Source organism: Streptopelia decaocto, assembly GCF_964273445.1.
Source record: "Streptopelia decaocto genome assembly, chromosome: 1".
NCBI classification, from domain to species: domain Eukaryota; kingdom Metazoa; phylum Chordata; class Aves; order Columbiformes; family Columbidae; genus Streptopelia; species Streptopelia decaocto.
This window is the reverse complement of record NC_138663.1, coordinates 170,162,449-170,186,210: the sequence shown is the minus strand read 5'-3', so window position 1 is coordinate 170,186,210 and position 23,762 is coordinate 170,162,449. Positions and strand designations below refer to the sequence as shown.

The 23,762-nt window shown below is 35.5% G+C and overlaps 1 protein-coding gene across 3 annotated transcripts in view; it reads right to left on the bottom strand.

Moving 5' to 3' along the window:
* DACH1 (dachshund family transcription factor 1) overlaps positions 1–23,762 on the bottom strand; it is a 367,167-nt gene that overhangs the window by 103,284 nt on the left and 240,121 nt on the right. For 2 of the 3 annotated variants that reach the window (XM_082075981.1, XM_082075979.1), the window contains exons 4-6: positions 17,578–17,750; positions 4,113–4,248; positions 1,640–1,777 (exon numbers count right to left, since the gene is read on the bottom strand). In XM_082075981.1, coding sequence (XP_081932107.1) covers positions 1,640–1,777; positions 4,113–4,248; positions 17,578–17,750 — 447 coding nt within the window. The remainder of the gene's footprint in view (positions 1–1,639; positions 1,778–4,112; positions 4,249–17,577; positions 17,751–23,762) is intronic. The other variant, XM_082075980.1, reaches the window with a different exon arrangement.

Genomic DNA, 23,762 nt, shown 5'->3' with positions numbered 1-23,762 from the left:
GACAAAAGTAGATAATTACTATCTCCACAAATACCTGTAAGCTAAATCACTTGTTTTAATACAGATTAGATTAGTATTAAAGTTACAAGATTGGTATGAGAGACATGATAAATGTAGTCATGACAGAAAACAATTTTTAATTTAGTATACCCTATCAATCTAGATAGCCCATGAATATTTACCATTAATTCAGTAGGCTGGAACAGAAGGGGAAAAGGAACAAAAACTAGAAGGTTTGACCTAAACAAGGACTGAGGAAAAATTAGAATTCTCAGCATTTTTACTAAGAACAGAGCTTGCAAAAAAACATGAACTGGCAACAGACTGGAAAGTACATTTGGGATACCATTATAAACAAAGTCTTTAAAAAAACTGAATGACATGCAAAAATAGTAGCAATTCTTAATATGTACTTCTCTTTGCAGGATTTACCAGTCTGATTACACTTAAATTAGTAACTTCAAAGGCTGAAATACAATCATTTATGGAAATTCAAAACAAACCTATTTGATCACATCATACTTCACAGCAGGGATACAATTTGCAGGGGCTGAGCGAGGGCACAGTTTAAGCTAAAACAGGTTGTGTGTGCAATGAACCAAACTAAATGGTTTATATAAAAGAAATGTTGTTTCCATTAATTTTTCTGGTAATCCTATTAAAAATGCCACCTGTCCAGAATAGAATTGTCCAGATTTTAATTCTTTTTCATATCTCAGTGTTCAAACACAGGACAGAGAGGGTATCATCTTATAGCTATTAAAAACCGGCACAAAATGTCTTACTCTGAAATTTTCATTACTGCAGCAGTTTCTCCAGCTCTGTTTCAATGTCTGGCTATTATACCTTTTACTTTTTCTCTCATTGTGCTCAAGTAACTGATTTTTCTGCTAAGCCCAAAGAATATCTTTTCAAAGGATATATCATATTTCTAACCTCTCTTTAATCAAAATGTTTCTAGTCTATAATACTTAAAATTCACATATATTAAGTAAACATAAAATGAAATGCACCGTTTAAAATTCCGCCACCACCCCTCCAAAATCCCCTGTAACAACCCTGAACAGGAACTTAACTTTGAATACCAACAGAGATGAAATGGTGTCATAATCAGCATAAGTGCATGTGGACTATTCACCTAGATCAAACACTTTGGTCATATACTCAATTAAATTTAAATCCCATTATATAATGTGTACCAGCCTCATTTTATGCAATTCCCTAATTTAATGGTTTGGTATTAGTCTTTTTCCTTTTTGCACACATGGACTAATTTTCACGGTGCTCAGTCCCTTTGGGAAGTAGGTCATTAAAGTCAACTGGATGGAGACAGAAACTTAATACCTAAACAGTGTTGTAGAAGGGTCAGAGACACAATAGTAAAGTAAAGCTGGTTTTCACTCATCCTTCTTTGTAATATTTGTGAAATGCCTCCCTCATACAAATATTGATCACTAATCTCAAGGACCTTGAAGTAAAAGAATGAAGAAAGCTATCATCCTGTTATAATTTAATCTCTGAAACAACAACAGAAATTCCAATTAAAAGAAAAAAAAAAAAAGACAATTATATTACTATTAAGCTGTTGAGCCAATACTTGTTTTACACTGAAACAGAAGAATCATAATATTCATATTACCTTTCTCAATGTGTATTCTTTTTGTCTCATGTCCCACGTCATGACCAGCCAGATCACCCTCCTTAGGTCCAGGCAGGACATTAGGTGACAAACCCATCAGCATTTGGTTCATAGACAGCCCATTCTGATGGACAGCTGCTAGACAGAAGCGCAGGCAGGAAAATTATCAGCCGTCATATTAACAATACACTTTTGTACTTATTTTATATAGTCTTCCTCTTAATTATACAAGAATTCTAACAATCACAAAGTTACTTAATTAGTGCTATCAGTATCCACACAGCGGGAGAGTTTCTTCCTGTTACTTCTGGTTTAAAACAATTCATTTTAAAAAGAAGACTTCAGTATCTTGGGACAAAGTTGGTTATTTGCAAACATTTTCTCGTTTATTTAACAAGAACTGAAATGCAAAATGAAGCAAAGCAGAAAAGCATAGAAGGTTCTATGTGAGATATTTACTTTTTTTTTTTTTTTTAAGTGAGTTGTACAAAAATTCTTGTATATTAGCATTCCCAATATGCAGTCCCTAACTTCCTTAAATTATTGTGGCCTTCCAGGTGATAAATACTGTTTTTCAAAACACACTGTGCAACAACAGAATTGCTTATTTGCTCATCAGAGAGCTTGAAAAGCTCTTCCCAATAGTTCTCCAACAGACCTTCATGAGGCTCAAACACACCTCAGAAAGCCACATAAGGTCGTTTATACCCCTATGTTTTTCACCTCAAAAAACTATATTTTCAAGAGGCTTATGTCATTTTTAGCCACATAAGGTCATTTATACCCCTATGTTTTTCACCTCAAAAAACTATATTTTCAAGAGGCTTATGCCATTTTTAGCCACATAAGGTCATTTATACCCCTATGTTTTTCTCCTCAAAAAACTATATTTTCAAGAGGCTTATGCCATTTTTAGTAAAGCATTTTTTTCATATGCAATCTGTATTTCTGTAGTAGTCATCTTAATCTTGGTGGCACCAAAAGGCAGATGTATTAAGAACCAGATGTGATGTTAACAAATCAGACAGGAGAGAAAAGAGTTATTTTATAAATAAATAAGTTACTGAAGTGATCCAGTATGTAAGGGACTCTTTTATGTTCACATTGGAAGCAACGATGTGCAAAGGTCCCACTCCTCTCTGCAGGTAAGTAATGTAAGCTGAAGGTAGTACCATTTCTTAAAAAAAAGTATAATTCTTTAGAAAAACACTCAGTATCTCTCAATTTAATTTACTTTATTTTTTAATTAATTTAGAGAAAAATGGAAAAGGTCTTAAATGCTTGTAAAAATATCTAGGGTTGTGAGTTTTTTTTCCCAGAACTTTACTTATGAACTCATAAAAATCTGGGGAAAAAAGATAGGTGACAGTATATGGGATGCCAGTTTAATCTGCACTTTGGATCATCCAAATGATAAGAAAACAGAATTTTCAGCTTGTCATGGTCAAGCCTCATTTATTTTCTTTGGTAAGTCATTTTTCATCACATAGTAATGAAAGATCTTTCATCTGAAGGTAAATGAAGAGTCAGCTTACTGAGTCTGCAGAGAGCCTGAAAGGAAATCAGTCCACTCTATGATTCTGTGATTCTATGATGATTCTAAATGACACATGTGCTGCATCTAATCAACACGACTACGTATGTCATACGACTATTTCACGGCCTTCTATCTGCATGCCAAATCCTCCAGTTTCACCTACTGACAAATTCCACTGTGGAAAGGTGCCTTAAAAGCACAACAAAGCTGCAACGGAGCAATGATAAAAGGAATGGACAAGTAAATATCCATAATACAATATGTGTTTAAAATCTTAATTTCCAGGCTATTGCACTGGAATATCAGAGAGTCCAGGGTCTTTGCCTTGTAATTTACATCCTGTACATGGAGCCTTGATAAAACTGTATTACTCTGAGATGCCACAGTTTAATTTCACTCCGCCCCTTGTGAGCTATGAGGTTATAATACTCTGTATCATGTTTCTCACCATTACAATTTTTCATATTTGAAAAAATTATGAAGTATACATATTTTTTAATTGATTCAACCTAATTCCTTCTCATCTCCAAGCAATTCTACCATGTAAAATGTAGCTTATGAGTCAGATTCAATTTAGAAATCAAACCAGAGTAACCAGATTAAATAAAACTCAATTTCTTTAAAAAATGTTTACACTATATGTTCAGTTCTAAAACTAATCTAGCAAATTGCTTCCCGGCTGCAATTCTGTATTTCATAGCTCATATCTTTATGTTTAATATGACATGATGGCAGTTTATATCAGTACCCGTTAATGTAGCATCAGATATTACGATATTGTAAACTGGGGAACATAATGTTGGGAGATGGTTATTGCAGCTGAACTTCTGAACATGATACATACGAGATCTATTTAAGACGAGGGCATTTTGATTAGAAAAACCAGCTGCACCTAATCAAATTTAAAGTGGTGACAAGGAGAAGAATGTGACCTACGGATTCTGTCTGAAGAGCTCTCGGTCCGTGCAGGAGAGCTGGACACGCTGCTGCTTCGGTGAGAGGATGGATGGCTGCCAGGTCTTCGGCCCTCTTCAAGAGAAGGAGCAGGAGAAGGGCTGTCTGGAACACGTTCCTAGACCCCACGAAAAAATAATTGGGAAAAAAAAAAAAAAGGCAATGTTAAATCAAACCTGTGTGGTTTCCAAACACCGGTTTCCTCATCTGAATCTCCCTCCTGAACGACCATCTCTTCTCTCCTCTGCTGAGGTGTCCAGGATTTGCAGAGGATTCTCAAAGGAAACTCAGCAATTTCAGGATGCTACACCTTATGTGTTAGCATGCAATGTGAGCACTGCCTTCTGGAACAGTTCTAAAAATAAGGGTTTTGGTTTGCTTTTGACATTTTTGTTTGTTTGTTTGTTTGTTTTTTCCTCTTATTTCTGTCAGCATGCTGTTGAATTGGAAATACACATTTTGTTTACTAGCTTATAGACCTTAGCCTTATGGGATGAGGAACAATGTACTTTTGTAAATAAACAAATACTGTTCTTTTAGCGTATGCTGAATGTTACGACACATCTTAATTTCAAAGGGGCTTCTTGAGCAATGAGATCTTGCAGAACTTGTCTGGATCATAAAGAAAATAAAATCTCCCTACTCCTTGTAGAGTCTCCTACTCTGGAGACATTCAAAACCCGCCTGGACACATTCCTGTGTAGCCTCATCTAGGTGTTCCTGCTCCGGTGGGGGTATTGGACTAGATGATCTTCTGAGGTCCCTTCCAAGCCCTGACATTCTGTGATTCTATACCAGTAATGTGGCTGATAGTCCCAACATCTGTTTATACCATGAAGCACAAACCTGGAACAAACCACATTTTTTGGAAAAGTGTGGCCCTATCACTGGCCACCTCACTACTTCAAAATGGGAAAAGTCTGGCATTGTAGCCAGGAGGAGTTACGATGAGCTTCACGATGTTCCTTGATTTTGAAAATTAGAGCATGAGGGACTGTGATGATCGAACTGCACTTCTACTGCATGAGAGCTGTCAATATGTAGCAGATACATATAACTGCTATTTAAACAGAACTTTGACAGAAACAAGAAACAACGGGAGCTGAGTGCAGAATAGTCCTTTCTAGAAAATTATGTCTTTCCTTGAAGCTTTCTCTTTACTGCTAATAGTTCCCAAGGTCTATGTCATTGCCAAAATATGTGTGAGTTAGGTTGGTTTGGTTGAATTGTGATAGAAGCAGATAGTTCTTATAAGGGAAATCTATCGCAGCGAGTGAAAATGTTAAACTAGGGTTTTTTTTGTTGTTGTGGGGTTTTTTAAATTATTTTTTCCTTTTGATAATTGAAATCTTGACTTCTAATGAAACAAAAAACAACCCAAAGCAAAAACAACAAACAACTGTATACATTCAACTCACTAAAAGAAATAATACAATTAGTACGTGTTTAATAGTATATATGAAGTCTTGCTGCTGCAAATGCCTGAAAGGTTTCCTGAAAAGAGCATCACGTTCTTCACACCACAAACTGCTTTTGCAGCAATCATTGTTTTTCATGCACAGTAGCTGGATGAACATTTATTTCATTGAATGCATGTCCACAAAACTTAGCAACATGACCATCTATAGCAATCAATATATTTGTTCTAAGTAAGCTTTATAATAAATATTTGCTAAACTTGAGATTCTGGTTGCAAATGGATTCAGCAAGTCTACTGACAGAGCAGGAGAAGACCTTTTAGAGTAGTGTTTCAAGACATTTAAGTGGATTCCACTTTAATAATCCTGGGCTTTTAAGTCAAAAACATTGATGAGGATAGTTTAACTACATCATAGCTCTAGGCTTATTATGACTTTGATTGTGTTTATACGTCCATGAACCGGGTATTCAAGAGGAGGATTATAATGCAGATGTTTTCAGAATGTAGAAGAATTATTTCTTTAGATTTAGGAGGATTTAAGCATGCACAGTGCACAGATTTGGTATAAATTGGAACACGCTATATTTAATCATTCATTTAATATATAATTTCACTGTTTGGTATACAATGTATTGTTCTTAGAAGGGTTTCATTAAAATGAAATCCAGTGAGCACATAAGATTTGAATACAGAGCTGCAGAGCAAATTAATTTATTTAAACAGCTTAATTTGTTTATCCTATTTATTTATGTGCGCTTTTACAGCACGTATTATAAGATGGAGAGAGAAAAAGGAATTCACAGGACAACAAAATATAATTACTGCACAAACAAAACAGATAATGAGTTTTATTCACATATAATATGACATAGTAGACAAACTCCATGAGAAAACTATGTATACTGGCTTTATCAATTCATTCGTATATTACCCTTTAACCCCAACAAAACATGGGATTGAACTATGCAGAAATGGAAAATAAATTAATTTAATAGCCTAATTCATTTTTATATCCTTGCTTCATAATTCCACAATCAATAACACAGTCTATAGCAATTTTTTGTCTTTATCAAAACTAGCTGCAATAATAAATGGAAAGGCTACTAATAATGAATTGATATATTCTGTAGTTCTACAAAGTCATAAACTAATGGTGCTGGAATATCGATATCGGCTGACTTTCTTACTAGAGATTTTGTGTAAAAAAGATGGATTTTGTCTGTGGTAAAATATTAAACTTTACATTTAGTGTTCACTGTAAAATTTTTCCCAAAAGTAAATGCGTTCAGTAAACACCTCAGAGTTACTTTGTAGCTCCTGCAAAATGCCACTTTCGTATAAGTGAGTCTACATGACATAGCACAGAAACAGAATTTACTGTGTTAGAATCCTGGCAATAGAAATAACCTAGAATACTGTCCACTGTCCAGTATTTTTCTAAACATTGTCCACTCCCAGGACAAATGCAATTCCACTTAATTAAATGTATCTCTAGAGGACATAGTGTTGGCTTGTGCTGTAATTAGTCTCATTGTTTCCCAACAAATAAATGAATAAATGAAATCTGAGTGACTGTGCAAAAACTAAGTGCGAGAAGGAAACTGTGTAGGGTTCAGTTTGAAATCAACGCATATGAATGTGTCTAAATGCAGCTTTGACACGAGTTGGACATCAAACTTCAGATGCCTGCATCTAGGATGCCACATGAAGGGGCCCACCTTGGAGGTGTCTCCCATTTCAGCTAATCAAGATATAGACAATAAAGTCAATGGAGCCTCCTCCAAAACTAGATGCCTACGGCTCCATTTAGCTGCTCACATTTGAGGCATGTGAGCCACTGGAGGGTTTTGAGATGTCCACACCAGGCTGACAGAGGGAACCTACAAAAGATATGCTCCCTTTCCAAGTGTCAGCAGAAAGGCAAGAAACATTATCCTTGTTCTTACTGGCTGATAAGCTGAATACCTCCCAAAAGTCTATTGACAATATTTACTAGAAAACAAGACATACAGAATTATGTATCGTTTGTAAAACACAACCCTCATTAAACATATTTTTTCTCCATTTTTTGCTTTTCTATTTGTTTCTACAGGTACAAGTAAAAAGTACTGTGAACAATTTAGGGCATATGTAGCAATTTAATACATGGGTGATCAACTTTTCAAAATTGGTAAGACTCTCAATTAGGCATCAGAACTAAGCAATGGACAACACACTTTCAAGGGTCAAATTTGGAGAACTGCTTATCTTGGTGCTTTTTACAATCTGAACCAAATCAAGAATCCTAAGCATTTAAGAATCTGACATTTAACTCCTCCAAAAATGCTCCTACAATATGTGAAACTTTCACTTTAGGGAGATACAATGTGTTTTCCTGAACTCTTACTCCTCTGCCATTACAAGTTACATGCCCTCAATACTGAGCTCACTTCAAAAATAACAGAATTGTTTCTGTGACACTGGGCATTTCTTATTATTTTGTAAAAACAAGTAAAAGATTTTAGCTGTCAGAGATTTTAACTTATGAGATTGAAGTTCTCTCTAGAATTAGAAACCATTCCGATTTTGTTCCAGAATACCACATATCACTCACAACATAATACTATCTCGGTCTCTCCGAGTAAAACAGAAGTGTCTTGATGTACTTATCAACATTTCTCTATAGTTTTCAAACAGCTCTTTGCATAGACGCAAAGATCATACTGTAAGATCTCATTCCAAAAGTTCCTTTTAAGTAACTACCTTTTAAGATTTATCTTAATATATCAGTTATGTTATCCACAAGACCATAAATACTTTTTTTCCCCTGTATCATATGTATTTTTTTCTTCTTACCAGGCCACAAAGGTAGTTATTCAATATTAATTTCTTTTTTTTGCCTCTTTTCTTTCTTCTTGGGCAGCATGTTTTTGTTGTTTGAAAAGTGCCTCATTACCAAAAGTCTTTCTCAAAAACCTACCAAAACATAAACTTCATGGATGTTTCCTGTATCACTATCCACAAGAAAACATTTCAGGCAATATGTGCAGGATTAACCTTTCTGCTCCTAAGAATATAGATAAGAAAGTGGTATCTTCTAGATTCTCAATACCTCAGTCTTTCCACAAACACTCTTATTCTTTGCCATTCCTGTTCTTTAGTGATGAAATTCCAGAATCCTTCTGATAAAATGTGAATATGCCTAATTCCAATGGCCAACCAGTTTTGCAGGCACAGCTTCATCTCCTACATGTTTCTCTCCTACAGGTATTTTCAGTCTCACCTTTTTCCTTTGTTCTAGGTTTGCTTCTCCCTAAGACTTGGGCTTAGTCATCCTTTAATTTTAGTCATGGAATGAGTTCGAGACATACGACTATGTTGTAGAGGTGTATTGCTATTAAAACTATTCAGCTATCTTGATGCTCCTCGGTGTTGAACAAACTCTTTCAAGGACATTTGCCTTTTATGTCATTGAAGCGCAGAAGCTAAAATCACTGATTTTCAGCATCATACTTTTCAATTGTTTAGGTAACTTCATACTAGGGAAAGGACACACACTGATTCATACACTTTTAAGTTAAAAAAATTAAAGAGGCTTTTAATAAGGAACATTTTATAATATTCCGACCTTTCTGGGAAGGCACCTGGCTTCCAATCCTTTTTGTCATAAAATTATAATAATCTCTTTCACAACGACCAAAAAAACAGACTTCTTACTCCTCAGTTCCTTATAAACTATTTTGAGCTTGTGTGAGAACTATTCCAGGAATGGCTTTCCTGTAAAATGGCAGATCTATTTGACACTGTATTAGTGGAATGAGTGAAATAAATGAATCACTTTGCTATCTTTTGCATCCCATGAAAAGAGGAAATTTTGCTTTTACAGTTTCATTTTTCCTTCAGCTTTAGCCTAAAACACTATGAGACTCCAAATTAACATTTAGTCCTAAGAATTACCAGGTGAACGGGCTAATAATTATTTCCTAGCTTCCTCAATTACTACTATAAAACGTGTGTTATCAAACTGACTGAATGTTATAAATTTTCATTTCTATTTTCTTATTTGCATAGCATCACTAACTTGCTAAAATCCTTGCTAACTTCCCACTGATGCACACGTCATCTTCCTCATGTTGTTCTTATAGACACGCTTTTAATCCCAATCAAAGCTAAGAGTTCAAATGTTTCGTGTTGTCATACATTCCACTACTGTTTTAAATAGTGGATAAATTTCTTATAAGGAACATAATCCATGATATTTGCATAAGACTTCTTTTCTCTCTTTGTAAATGTCTTGAACCTATTTATCTTTTGGACCAGTTTAAGTTAATTTGATTTCCTTTTTACTTTTACCTCTGCAATTTTTCATTGATTCTATCTTGCTGTTCCCATCACAAGAACAGTGATAATTGGTAACACCAAATGTAGAAAGATATCCACATAAAATACTATGGATTTGCTTGATTTTTATTGCTCTGTTTAGTATAGAGTTATTGGGAATATCAGCAGCAGTTAAATGACAGGAATGCAAAATTTGAGACTCTCAAGTAATCCTTTAACCCAGTGAAAGCAGAGCAGTGTCCAGGGTGTTGACAGCTTGGAATCATGATGAACCAGGATCATTCCTGGAAGTGCCACAGAGCCTCACAATACAGAATTCTGCATTTCGTGGATTTTCATAAGAACGTCCTGACAACTATTTTGGACTCGCTTCTTTTTAGAGTGTATCCTTTCAATTGGATTTATAAATTATATTTTGCCTTGGCAATGTATGTTTGGACTTCTTCTAAGGCATACAAAAGAACCTCATGTGACATGCAAAAACATAGACATGCAAAAAAACCCCTCTTCAAATTGAGTTAGCAATTTCTAATTGGCAACTTGGACAGAGTTTTCAGACTTTATTATTTTTTCTTCTCTCCTCTTTTGAAAATCTAATCTTACTTGAAAAACAACCATTCAAGCCTAAGACGCAGCAGTGGGAATTCACTTCTCTAAGTCAATCCAAACTGTGCGTCCAGACAAACACCAAGAATTCATCTGCCCAAATGTAGTTGTCCACAGTACAAATGTCTACACCTGAGCCAGTCACTCTGGGCTCATTTTTTACCCATACATTTATGTTTCCAAAGTACAATTCACCTCACTCTAAAGTAACTATCTAAAATAGGCCGAATGAATTATGCCCTAGAAGACAGCAAAATGAATCTCATCCATTGTACCTGGCCTCATGGCCATTTGGCATCAAATTAATCTTACACCACATACATAGTTCCCTGTTACACATGTGAATATGCAAATTGCCCAACAGAAAAATTTGTACTACCTTCTCTGTGTCATGTGTTATCTCTAGATATCTATTTTACATGACATAAATTAATTCATTTGAGCGTATGGCTGCTATTAGCTTCAAACTGCACCTCAGAAACTCACGTTTTAAAACAAATAAGATCCCATATTATTAAAAAAATACATTATTCCAAGTTACAACCTACCAGATATACAGTAACCATCCTCTAAGATCATTATAAACATGTGTATTAAAAGTTAAAATAAATAATTTTAATTATATAGATATAACTAATTAATGAGGTGGGACACAGTGTCCTCTAATATCAAGATGATTAAGCCGTAATAAAGTAGTCGAGCTACACTTTGACCTAAGATTTTCTCATGTTAAAGGAAGAAAAAGAAGTGTGCACATACATATTTATATTAACATAAATAAATAAATACAAGTTACTTTGACTAATCTGGACATTCTCTCTGTTATGTGTAAGTTCATACAAATAGTTTTAAGATATCATATATTCTGCAGTTACGATAAAAAGAAAATGAAAAATTAATTTGGTTTATAATAGACTTCTAACTTTTTAGGTATATAAAATTTCATCTTTGCTTTGACACTATGTAAAAATTGATGTTTTAGGAGCAGATAAATAGTCTTTTTTATTCTAGAATATTTATGGTAATTATTTTTCCTATTAAAATGTTTTGTATTAAATCGAATTTCTCCTTATACAAAGAAGAAAACTGGATTTTACTTCATGTATCAGATAATGAGGAAATGAAAGTAGCTTCACTCTTCATGCACTTGTGTGTAGTGTTATTTTTCCATGCATTCAAGAAAATCACTTTAAAGTAATGTCAAATTTTCTGTTTTGAATGAACAAATGTCTGTAGAAATAATAGGTTATCTGAAAAGTCAGGCGTTTTTCAGGTTATGTGTCCAAAAAAGGCATTTCTGCCAATTTGTGATACAAGTTCTCATTCCCTTTCAGTAAAATGAATATAGCACAGCCAGCTTCATAGGGCTGGTACAAACACATATCCACCACTGTTTGAATAATCTGTAAGGCACAGAAGTGTCCATAGAACACTTTCGCATTCAACACAGGATTCAGATAACATAAGTTAAATAAGCTGGGCAAAACTTAAAAAGAAATCAAGCAAGATTTAAAAAGAAATCAAATATGGAGTAACTAAGCATTTACTGAATGAGGTAGGAGTTTCATGGTAAAATACAACATATGATGGTGAAATTAAAATTGCACCATACCATAGGGATTGAATGCTGCCATATTAAGGTTGTAGGGGCATTCTGGTATTTTCTATTAGTCCTATGTCTTTTGAAATTCAGTGACAGTCCTGTAACACAGTCTTTGGATTTAATTTTACTCAATGAGTGAAGGCAGGCACATCTAAAGATTGTACAGTAACGTCTGATTCTGGTAGTGTTCTCAGGTTTATAGTACAGAAAAATTTTCCTTTGTTGTAATAGCAGCAAAGTGGAAGGGTTTTCTATCTAGGATTTCTAATTGTACTTTCAAGGTTCTTCCTACGGCTCCTGTCTCTACAGGAGGGTATGCCAACCACTTTTGAGAAATAATTTATCTAATCTATAAAAAAATTAATAACTTCCGTAACTGGAAAATAAGTTATTAGTAAACTCTTCTACACTGAAACACCTTATGGTGGTCGATATCTTTTGGTATTAGAAGTCTGCACTAAACTCAAAGCTGCTCACGTAGCAGTTACGGAAGGCTTAAGTTGAAGCTTCTACAGTCCCTTTATTTGTTGCCCACTTGTTCCATCAACTTGCTCATTTTACTCTCAGAGTTTGTTTCCTTTCAGGTCCACACTCCGAACTTGCTCACCACCACTCTGACATGAGACATTTAGATGTGCTCTGTTCCACCATTTCTGTATGGCTGTGCCATATTTCTCCTCTTTGTTTACTATTTGGACTTTCTGGCAATGACTATAGGCAAAAAAATATAGGAACATTAAATTTCATCAGTAAGAACATACACATATTTCCCATGAAAAAATGAAGAAGTGAATGAACATTAAAATAAAATTTAATGTTAGAATAGGCCTATAAACTCAGTCACTTAAAAAAAAAATTGTCAGCAGCTACCTTAGTTAAATAAATTAACAGTAAATCTCTTCTACTCGATAACAGGAAGATGTAACCGTATAGACAAGTATAATGCAACCAGTGCTGTGATATATTTAGAGAATTAGCAAAATTTAGTCTCATGTATTTAATATGCAGTGGGAAACTACTGCGTCACTGGTCACTTTTCCAGCTGGAGGTGTTTGTTTCTTCTGCTTTATTCTTAATTCTTTCTATAAGTATCATTAACATCATATGGATACAGTGCATATTTTTCATTCTGGCATGCTGCTCTCTTCTAACTTCTACAATGTCAAATTATTTCAAGTTGCTATTAATATGAAGTATGTCCTTTATATTTTTGTGTATCTCTCTACTGAGGGAAAAAAAAAATGATGTAATGAAACTGCTAACAAGCTGAGCCTTTGAAACCATGGGCAGGTGATGAAAGCCACCTCATGTCTAAAGCATCCTCAGGTCACAGCTGTCACACTCACTGCAATTCATTGCTGTCACAATCTGCTGTCCCTGCTTGTTGTTGCTCTCCTCTTATTCATCCAACTCATATATCTAAACATTCCATTACAAAAAGACATCTAATGTTTGTCTCATGTTCAAAAGGGCACAACACTCTTCTGAAATATAATTCTGAAGATTTTAGAGCTCAGAGTTCACTGCCAAATCTAAAGTGTTGCTTTGAAAGGCTTCCCTTGTAATTTTGTCTTTGTCTCATCTCCTGAACATAGCAGGATGAAATGTTTGGTTAGTACATGATCTCAGCTTTATTCCAACTTCTTATCACAAAGAAATGAAATATTGCCCAGTAATAGAAAGGCATTTGAAGCTTTGTGAGTTTAAAGATAACAGCGCTAACTGTGAATTCAGTGAATTGGAAGGAAAGGTCAGCAAGTCATCTACTGTGGCACTGTTGACAAAGGCAGTTCTTCTGTCCAGTGAATCAGATTGTTTATAATCTGAAGACTTGAACTTTCTAAGACTTAATTTTGTTCTTTGTTACTTAATTAGATAAGGTTTCTACTATTTATTTTTCAGAGTAGAAATTTCTCATAGGTCTCCTAATTTTGAAGCAGAGTTTATACTTGTAAACATCTTGTACTCTAATCTCAACCTATGCTGTCATTTCAGGTTACAATGATGAACTCCAAGATGAGCAATTCACAAACTTTTCAAATCAGCTTCTGGAAACACTGTCACTTTAAGTAAAAGTAGGGTTAAAAAATGAGCCAGAAGATAATGAAAACAAAACCAAAAAGTCTAAAAACATAGCAAGAAAGGAAGATAGGATTCTAATAACAAACAGTTTAGTGAAACAGAGCAACTGGACTATTTATCCATCCCTGTAAAAATAAAGAAAAAGGAGGTTTGACCTCCTCACTTACATCTATTCTCTAAGATATTTATTTTGATTGTAGTATAAGTTATTATTCATAATCTTTACATTGCCAGAGCAAGGTTCAAAAACTATGCTGATTAGAGAGTTTCCTGCTCAACTGCTCAGTGCATATAATTCAATGGACACTAAAATCACAGCCTCTGACTATGCCTAGTGAGAAACAGGTAAATTGGCAGTGACATTATGTCCATGCTTATGGAAAGAAAATCCCCCTAACAATGTCCTCATGCTTTTACGTTGCTGGGGTTTAGGTTTAAATCCTGTTCAGTATTTAAAAATAGGAACCTAATTACTTGGCCGTGCTATCGCTATCTACATAACCATATTCATCTGCCACAGAGAAAACCAGAAGACATAAATCTAGACATACATTGTAACACAAAGGGACTAGAGGAAAGAGTACGAAAGTCCTGTAAGAGAATATTCCTGACCCCTTACAGTAGTGTTGAAATAACTATGTGCAGCAAGATCTGACATTTAGAAGTGAGTTTTGGATGTCAGATTAACACTTGTATTTATGTATGTACCTGTAGTACAAATGTATTGTGAGCAATACGTTACAGGCCTGGACCAAAGAAAGCGTGGCAGCACTTAGGTGGTATCTCCATCAAGTTCTGCCTAAATGTCCCAAACCCTAACTTAACTGTGCAAACTTTCAAAAATATATATTTCACGCTCGAGTGAGCACAATTTTCTATACGGAACTTACGTTAATTTGGCTACTTAAAAACACTTCATTGTAAATCCATATCTTTTTAATTCATGGTTATGTGCAAACGTGATGAGAACACAAAATCTGGTTTGTTAAATACCTTGCAGAAGATGTTATGCCAAGATCTGCACAAAAGTTGGCAGCTATGATGAAGTTTTTATTAGCATGAATATGGGATAGTTCAAATTTCAGAAATGACAGAGACAAATAGTGGAGATTATTAATACAAACAAATGCTTAAATAAGCAAGATTTTGAAAAATGATTTTCCAGTTACAAAGCGTTGCTAAATGTTTCAAACAGAGAACGAAAATTGCTAGGTACTTTCAAAATCTTGACTTAGACTATAATGAAACTACCATTCCAACTAGATGAACTACAAGAACGAACTTGTTAAGAAGTTAAGAAATTCTGGGATAAGGAAAATTTTATGATATGATCCTGCCTGTGGTAAAAATAATATACATAGTTACATGATGACAGAGTCTCCCTTTCACAGTCCAATACTTTTAAACCTGCTAGAGGGGTTTAGATTAGATGAGCCAGAAGTACTTCTTATTTGGGTGCTTTCTGGGTCCAGCAAAGTTCCCATAATGGAGTGAGATATGTGAATACACCACAACCTACTTTCCACAAAAAGAAACGGTTTTTGCACACCCTAGGAGCTACGCTGTACTACAACTGTACTTGATTTTGGTGACTGGAGACAAAGATCACAAAGAGGTCACACTGGGGTACGCGCCCATAGACATATTTAAATGTCGGCCACAGTAACTTAGGTAACTTTAATAGCTAGAACTAGCTTGTAAAGCAACTCCACAAGCTAGAAATCAGCTTGTCAAAGTTTAGGAAGAGAAAGTTACCAATGCTCATGAAGGTCATATTTTGTACTCTTACATATGAAATCAAATAGCTCACAGAAAGCAAAACAAGAGAAAATAGTAGGAAAATAGTGAAAACAAAGTTTTGTTGCCACAGTATTTTACGCTTTCTGAGTGTTGTTTAGAATGTGCTCAATCCCAATCGTCATTTTTTAGATACTTTTGTAAATACTAGTGGTGACTGTTCCAATTAAGAAAATAAATTTAGAATTAAATACAGCATCATATATGATGTTGAAAACTTCAGTATCATGCAACTCTTACTAAATTCTGGTCACGTGAAAATAGAAAAACAAAGATGCAAAAATCACTGTGTAATTGAACAGTTAGCAGCTGAGTATTTGTATTCCCAATATATGGGCAAGATGGACATTAAAGGCGGAATCCAGCCTTGCTGACATAGCACCTAAAGAAACAATTTCCAAACCAATCTTTTACATCTCCGTATCATCAAAGGTGAGAAAGGGATGACACTGAAGGTCTCCAAAGGAGATCCTACATTTGAAACTGCAGATACTTAAATTAGATCACCAGACCATATTCTTCTAGATCCCTAGCAACATAGAGTTGTTGACTTTTAACTGAATTGTTCTTTATGATTCTGGGCTTGTTAGCTTAAAGAGGTGAGGAGCCCAAGTATGTTGCGTATCTCAATAAAGTCAGACTTCTTCACTCTGCCTAAATCATCACGAATTTCAAAACTTTTGTGGCTCTTGATTTGAATGTCCACAAGATTTTAAGTTCACTCATTTTTTTGTCAAGGGAATTGCATTAATGGACAGGTTTTCAAGGTAGCCCTAAAATATCAAATACCCTTGTGCCTTCGCATGTCTATTTCTAGCATACAAATATTACATAAAAGTACAAAACTTTTTGTACTTTCTTTATCTCATAAATAAGAACTAAAGAAGGATAACAGGTACAATGTAGATACCTGAATAAATGCCAAATCAAATTATAAGTATCTAGTGGTAAGGGAGAAATGCCTTTATAATGAAAACAGATCATCTTCAGTCAGAAGAAGACTCCATGCCTCTGTTAAGTACCTCTGTAACCAGTTTAGTTGAGTTACAGGCTGCAAACAAAAATGGGTAGACAACTTCAGATATCAGATATTTGGAGATAACTCCACAATACTACAGTTCTGGCCTGCAGATCACTGGGCCTGTTCTGTGCAATTTCATACCATTTTGTTCCAGGATTTGGCAATTTAGGTTCTGCAGAGGCAAAGTAGCAAGCCTTTCAGCCTTCTTTAGATAATTTCAGTTCACATGCTTAGATTTAAAAGTTGGAAGAACAGTCCCTTCTAATTTAAGAAAGGAATAATTTCTTCCTCGATATCCTGAGGAATATTGCCGCTAGACTACAGAATATGAAATACAAAGAATCAGAAAACTGTGTATTCTGTATCAAAATGTTTCAACTTGAGCATTGTCTTAATAGAAATTTAGGGGGGGTAAGAGAACTCAGAAGATGCCAACACTGGCCACCAGCAGCCTACTGTGTTACCAGAGCTACAACAGCTTCTTGTATATATTGACTTTATGACTTACCTTAAAACATCTGACACTCACCCACCCTTATCATTCTATTATAATTGTGATAGAAGATTTACATATTTTCATATAGATGTATATAGTTACCTTGATAACAGATGTCTCGACTCTGGATGGAGGACTCTGCACTTGTGCTGCTGCCGCCATGTTGGCGATGGTACTAAGGTGATTCATCTGGCTCATTGCCATGGTGACAGATGCTGGAGGTAGGCTCACGGGAATTAACGGGTGGGGCATCATCATAAAAGGAAGTTCCAACCCTGGTGGGGATTAAAAAAAAAAAAAAGAAATATGTTTATGCATTTTTTTAAAACATTGTCTTTTTTTTCCTCTTGATGGACTATATTCAAGTGATGGGTGACAAGATGGTTGACATTGCAGGACAAAGCAGCTGTGTGTCAGTTCTCTTCTGGGATGTGCATGGGTAAATCACTAACAACCATGGAGGGTTTCTAGCCACAAGGAGAGGCTATTAGACCTCTTAGTTTGTTCATATCAGTGTAATGTATGGTATCACTGCTAAACAATGGCTGTTTATTATCTTTTGTAATATCTGCTGTAAGGTGCTTTAGCAATGCATTACTAGGCCACTGATGCACAGGTTAGCAGTTATTTTGAGTATTAATTTTATTGCATATGTATTTGTTCTTTACAGTCTCCACTTTCCCTGCTTAATACTTTACAGGAAGTATTCCAGCATTTCCCACATCTTTGATTTTTCATACCCTATTTATATAAAACACAAAATTAAGACAGGAATTGGAAAACTGCTGATGTTAGTGCTGAAAGATGTCAACCCGTACCATTTGGCAGAAGGTGGTTCTGTTGCAGAGGGTTGAGAGGATGGCTAACTGGAACATTATGCTGTCCAGGCAAGTTGGGGTGGTTAACAGAGGCCTGTGATCCTTGGGTTGGGGGAGACTGAAGTTTTTCTTTATCCCAAGAACCATCACTGCTGCCTGTGGGGAATGAATATGTATTATTTGGATGAAGGAAGACTCCAAATTTTCAATGTCTGAATTTGCAGTCAAGGTCAGCCATCTAACCTTTTTTGCAAGTGATTTTTATTTCTTTTAATATATGGGTTGGCCTCTGAAAAAGATACATGTGGATAACTTTTTTAAAGTTAAGACTTAGAACACAAACCTAAAAGTATTATAGCTGTGCTCAGTTACAAGAAGTTTGTGTTTGATGCATAATTTTACACATACTTTCGCCATTCTTAGCAAGCAAAACTATATACGGCATTTGTTTTATACATAAGAGAATATTTTTGCCTGTAAAATGTCTTAAAAAAAGAATATTGCCTGTTATGCCAATTAAAATTTAAACTACCTTAATTTATTCTTGTATTTGTGAATAAATAAACATTACATGAAGTAACTAAAAATTTAATTTATTGAGGGCACCAACATGCATGTATATGTGCTTGGCTGATGATTCTATTTTGTATATTCAATTTTTATTTCATATTCTTAATTAATAATTAAAATGTGAGGGATTATTAAGCAATTCCTGCAGTCTTCTGGTAGGGGAATGAACTAACAGCAAGGAAGAATGTGAACAATTAAGTGTTGAGATGAGCAGTAAATCATATATTTCAGAAATACCCTTTTTCACTATTGCAGACCTCCTCGTAAAAAGTATCCACAGAATTAAACAGAAGAATGCAATTAAAGGACAGTACTAAAAATTCATATAACATTATTAATTTGTACATTTATATATAATGAAAAGTTTAAAATCTTCCAATCTGGTAACTTATATTATTCATGGGGCATATTTATGTATAATGCTGAGATTGAATATATGTATGCTTATGCATACAAAGTAATCTATACACTCATTGTATGAATTTACCATATACAATCAATAAACAACGTTTGCATATATTAATAAATATGTATATATGCATGCATTCTCAGCAGTATTAATATACACATCAGCAATATACCATTGCTTCCTTTTTCATATAGGGTACAATTTCACCCTCCTGACTTTGAAAGGTTCTACTATTTTCATAAGAATTTCTCTTGATAAGGACTTTAGGATAATGTAAGACAAGACCTATTTACTCTATACTCAATTTCTATTTAGTATTAGGGATTACCATGAAGTGCATATTTCTAAATGTTCTTCTATATACATCTTACTACTTAATGAACAACAAGGCCTAAAAAACAACAGGACTAATACCACCTCCTCCTTAATTCAGTAGAAACAGTATTAGCACATTAGTCTTGACATTTCTTAACATCGTTTTCGTGGGTTGACAAAAGCACAGAAGTTGGTAGAATTCCAATTTAATTTCTCTAGATCTATTAAAAACCTGACTGTAAAAGCTGTACAACATAGTTTATAATGAAAAATACTCCATTATTGCCATGATTTTCTTTCCCTAGTTACTTCATGAAGACAGTTAAGGCTCAATATAAATTCTAACTCATTAGCTCAACACTGTCTCAGTCCCAGTATAAATTGTTCAGAAGTAGGTAATGAAAATTCAGTCCAAACTCTCTCGCAATCAAACAAAGCAATTTTATGAAACAATGAAAAGAATCAATTATATGAGATACTTTTATTATTTTACAAGAAATTGTCATAACCTTTATGCAGTGTACATAGCTAAGCTGGTTAACACCTGATCTGAATCTCATCACCTCCGAGAAGTGAACATGTTTTCTTGTATTTGAGAACTCAGAGACTCTTAATAAAACATGAACTGACTTTCAAACACATATGTAATTGAAGGAGATAAACCTGAGCTGGAAAAATATTTTTTTATTAGTTTTCTTTTCTCCAATTTTCTGCTTTTTGCCACCGTGACATATACTTCTCACAGTAGAGCCACAAAGATGATTAAGGGAGCGGAGCATCTCCCCTATGAGGAAAGGCTGGGGGAGCTGGGTCTCTTTAGCTTGGAGGAGACTGAGGGGTGACCTTATTAATGTTCATAAATATGTAAAGACGGAGTGTCGGGAGGATGGAGCCAGGTTCTTCTTGGTGACAATGGATGATAGGACAAGTGGCAATGGATACAAACTGGAACACAGGAGGTTTCATTTAAGTTTGAGAAGAAACTTCTTCACGGTGAGGGTGACAGAACACCGGAACAGACTGCCCAGCAAGGTTGTGGAGTCTCCTTCTCTGGAGACATTCAAGACCTGCCTGGACACATTCCTGTTTAACCTCATCTAGGTGTTCCTGCTCCGGCAGGGGGACTGGACTACACGGTCTTTCAAGGTCCCTTCCGATCCCTAACATTCTGTGATTCTGTGTGACTCACTTATATCCTTCCATTAAGAAATATGACCATGGAAATGAGAGTTAAAACCAAAAAGTGAGTTTATCTCATTTAATTTTAGCCAAAATGTAGGTGTTGATGCAGATTCAACATAGGAAAACAGGCAGTTCCAAATGGTCATTGAGCCCATCTTAGGGCATGTGCCCATAGATCAATAAAGTACTTAGAGCTCCATTAAAACACAACCTTGTGAAACCCTAAGCAGGAACATGCTCAATCTTAATTTTTTGCTTCTGTTAAGAAAAGTTGATGACAAAACTTCGTTCTGGGAGGCCTGGCAGCGGAGCACACGCCACTTTGTGCATCTTGCTCTAGTTTCTTGCTGGTTGTGTTGCCGTCTGTCCTGCTGTGGCTAACGGGGAGGCAGCAAAGGCTCCTACCCTGGTCCCTACACTGGTTGGTTTAGCATGACTGTGATTGCACCAGGACTCAGCGCTGCCTGGCGACCGGGTAATGCCCAAAGGAAATTAAGAGGGAAAGACCACAGGAGAAAAATGGAGTGAACGGCCTCTGAGAATGCCTTCGTCTGCACAGTAACTGCAAAAGAAGCTTTTACAAATGGCTTAGACTTAGATGGCTTAAGTAAGATGAATCTGGGCCAGAATGACCTGGGTTTTTTATAGGTTTTGGTTTGGTTTGGTTTGGTTTGGTTTGGTTTGGTTTGGTTTGGTTTGGTTTGGTTTGGTTTTGTGTGTTTTGTTTGTTTGTTTTTACCTACAAACTCTCCTGTCTTCATCATTAACTGAAAATTTGGTTTGGGACATTTATTTTGTCTTCTTTATAAAAAAACTGAGATAGAAAAAGCTATGTTTGTAAAATGTATTTTATACTTGGGGTAAAATTCTCTATTTACATGTAAAGTTATAATATTCTTAACAAGGTCATCATTTGATAAATCCTTTAAGCTTATTGTTTTATACTTCCCCATCAAAACACGACATCCATATGTCATATATGTAAAGGCATACATAGAATACACAAATATGTATTAGTAATTATATGACTATTTATTAATACTATAGACAAGGAAGATTTTTTGCATTTTATAGGGCAGCTGAATTCCCAGTAACAAGGTATTTTCCCTGTTTATTAGCAAGATCTGCTACACTACAGTTAATTTCCTGTTACATGCTGATGTTCGATATGGAGATGGAGTCGATTCTGCTGTGACCCTTCGTAACCTGGTCACAGAATTTTGTATGATCACTCATAGACTGTCAATTATGGCACCGCTTACGTGGCTCAGAAATTAGAGCTCTTCTAAATCAGCACTCCCTTCTGCCTCAAAATTATGCTGTCTATTGTTTCAGAGTGATATCAAACCCAATAATAAATTGGAAGAGAGAAGACAAGCTTCAGAAAGCGAAGTTATCGAGGCTAGCATTTAGTCAGTGACAGATTCTTTAATACTTGTAGTTTGGCATTGTCTGTCAAGATTTGTTTACAACTAAAATGAATCATAGACAGAATCCAATCCATAACATTAGAAACCACTTTCAAACTACAGGCTGTTGCACTCCTGAACACTTTAAGTGGACAGACACAGATACAAATAGCCTTGGCCATTTGCTGTGTTTTTCTTACGTTAGTTAAGCGGAACAATTTTCCTCTTAGAGGAAACAGTTATTTTCATTAATGTCAAAGCGAAAATAAGTGTTATTCCTTAGACACTACTCACCGTCTGCACACATAAGTGCTAGCTACCAGTTCTGTCACTTTTTACATTTGATTGTGATTTAATGCATACAGTGGTTTCGAAGAGTATTAAAAAATCTGTTGCCTTCGTCCTCTTCACTTGTTGCCCTGCTGGAGGCTTATGTTTTTCCAGTTCCCATCAGTGGTTGTCAAGTCTTTGTAATAGGATTAAAAGCTTGGACACCTGATATCCCTGGGTGCTGCAGTTCACCCTCATAAAAGCTGTTTGCTTTAAATTGAGAGAAAATCAGTTTTTAGTGGCATAATTAATTAAATTATGCAAAGTGTTCCAGATTCAGCATAACACTTTCTGAAGCAGCAATTGGAAGCTCTACATTGCATTCAAACAGCATTTCAATTGATGCTGCACCAGGCTGACCATAGAGTAGCACTTTCAAGGCTTTCAAGCACAAGGGATCCAATTTTGAGATGCAGATGCTTAATGTTGAGTGCTCAAACCTCATATATATGCACTTGAATAAGCAATTTGTTAGCCAACTACATATTTCATGTGCGATAGTGATGATATGAGCACTCAAAAATTGGAAATTGAAGTTCCAAATGTAAGCACACCCGTTTAAAAACTGAGTTCAGCTTGTCTCACATTTATTCACCACGGACAACCTGGTGGAACCAGAACAACAATATATTTTGATAATTTAAAATGTGGACTACAGAATTCAGTGTTTTCCCCATCAGCAACACTTCAGCACATATTTTCCATAATGTGAGTTACCTTCTCCCATGATCAACGTTTACACAACAAACCATTATTTGTACACTGGCGTGGGTCTGTAAAAGCCTGATGTCTGGATTATTTGTATTCATTAGTAGCACAATTAGGTAGCTTTGGATGGTAACAATAAATGAAAACCATTCTGGACTGGAAGGTAATGCAGATAAGAAGAAGAAAATGAAGCAGAAAAGTAGACTATACAATGTCAGACTTGCAAACAAACTCTGATCTGAACGTATCAGATTCATTTTTTACAGTCACATCTTACTTATTTTCTTTTCTCATTCTGTCCCCAGTGCAACTCAACTTGCCTAAATTTAGGTCCCTACAACGTGAGTGGAGCAGTTTAGTTCCCATGAGAGTCAACAGACACCTGCCCAAGAGGCTCTGGAGAACTGTGGAGCTCCCTCTGTGAGAGACAGACCCATCTTGTGGCAGCTGAATCTGCATCTCCTGGTTCCATGGACCACAGAGACCCCTCTCCCAGACACAAACGCACGAACACACATCACCTCAGATGGCCCAAATAATCTGAGA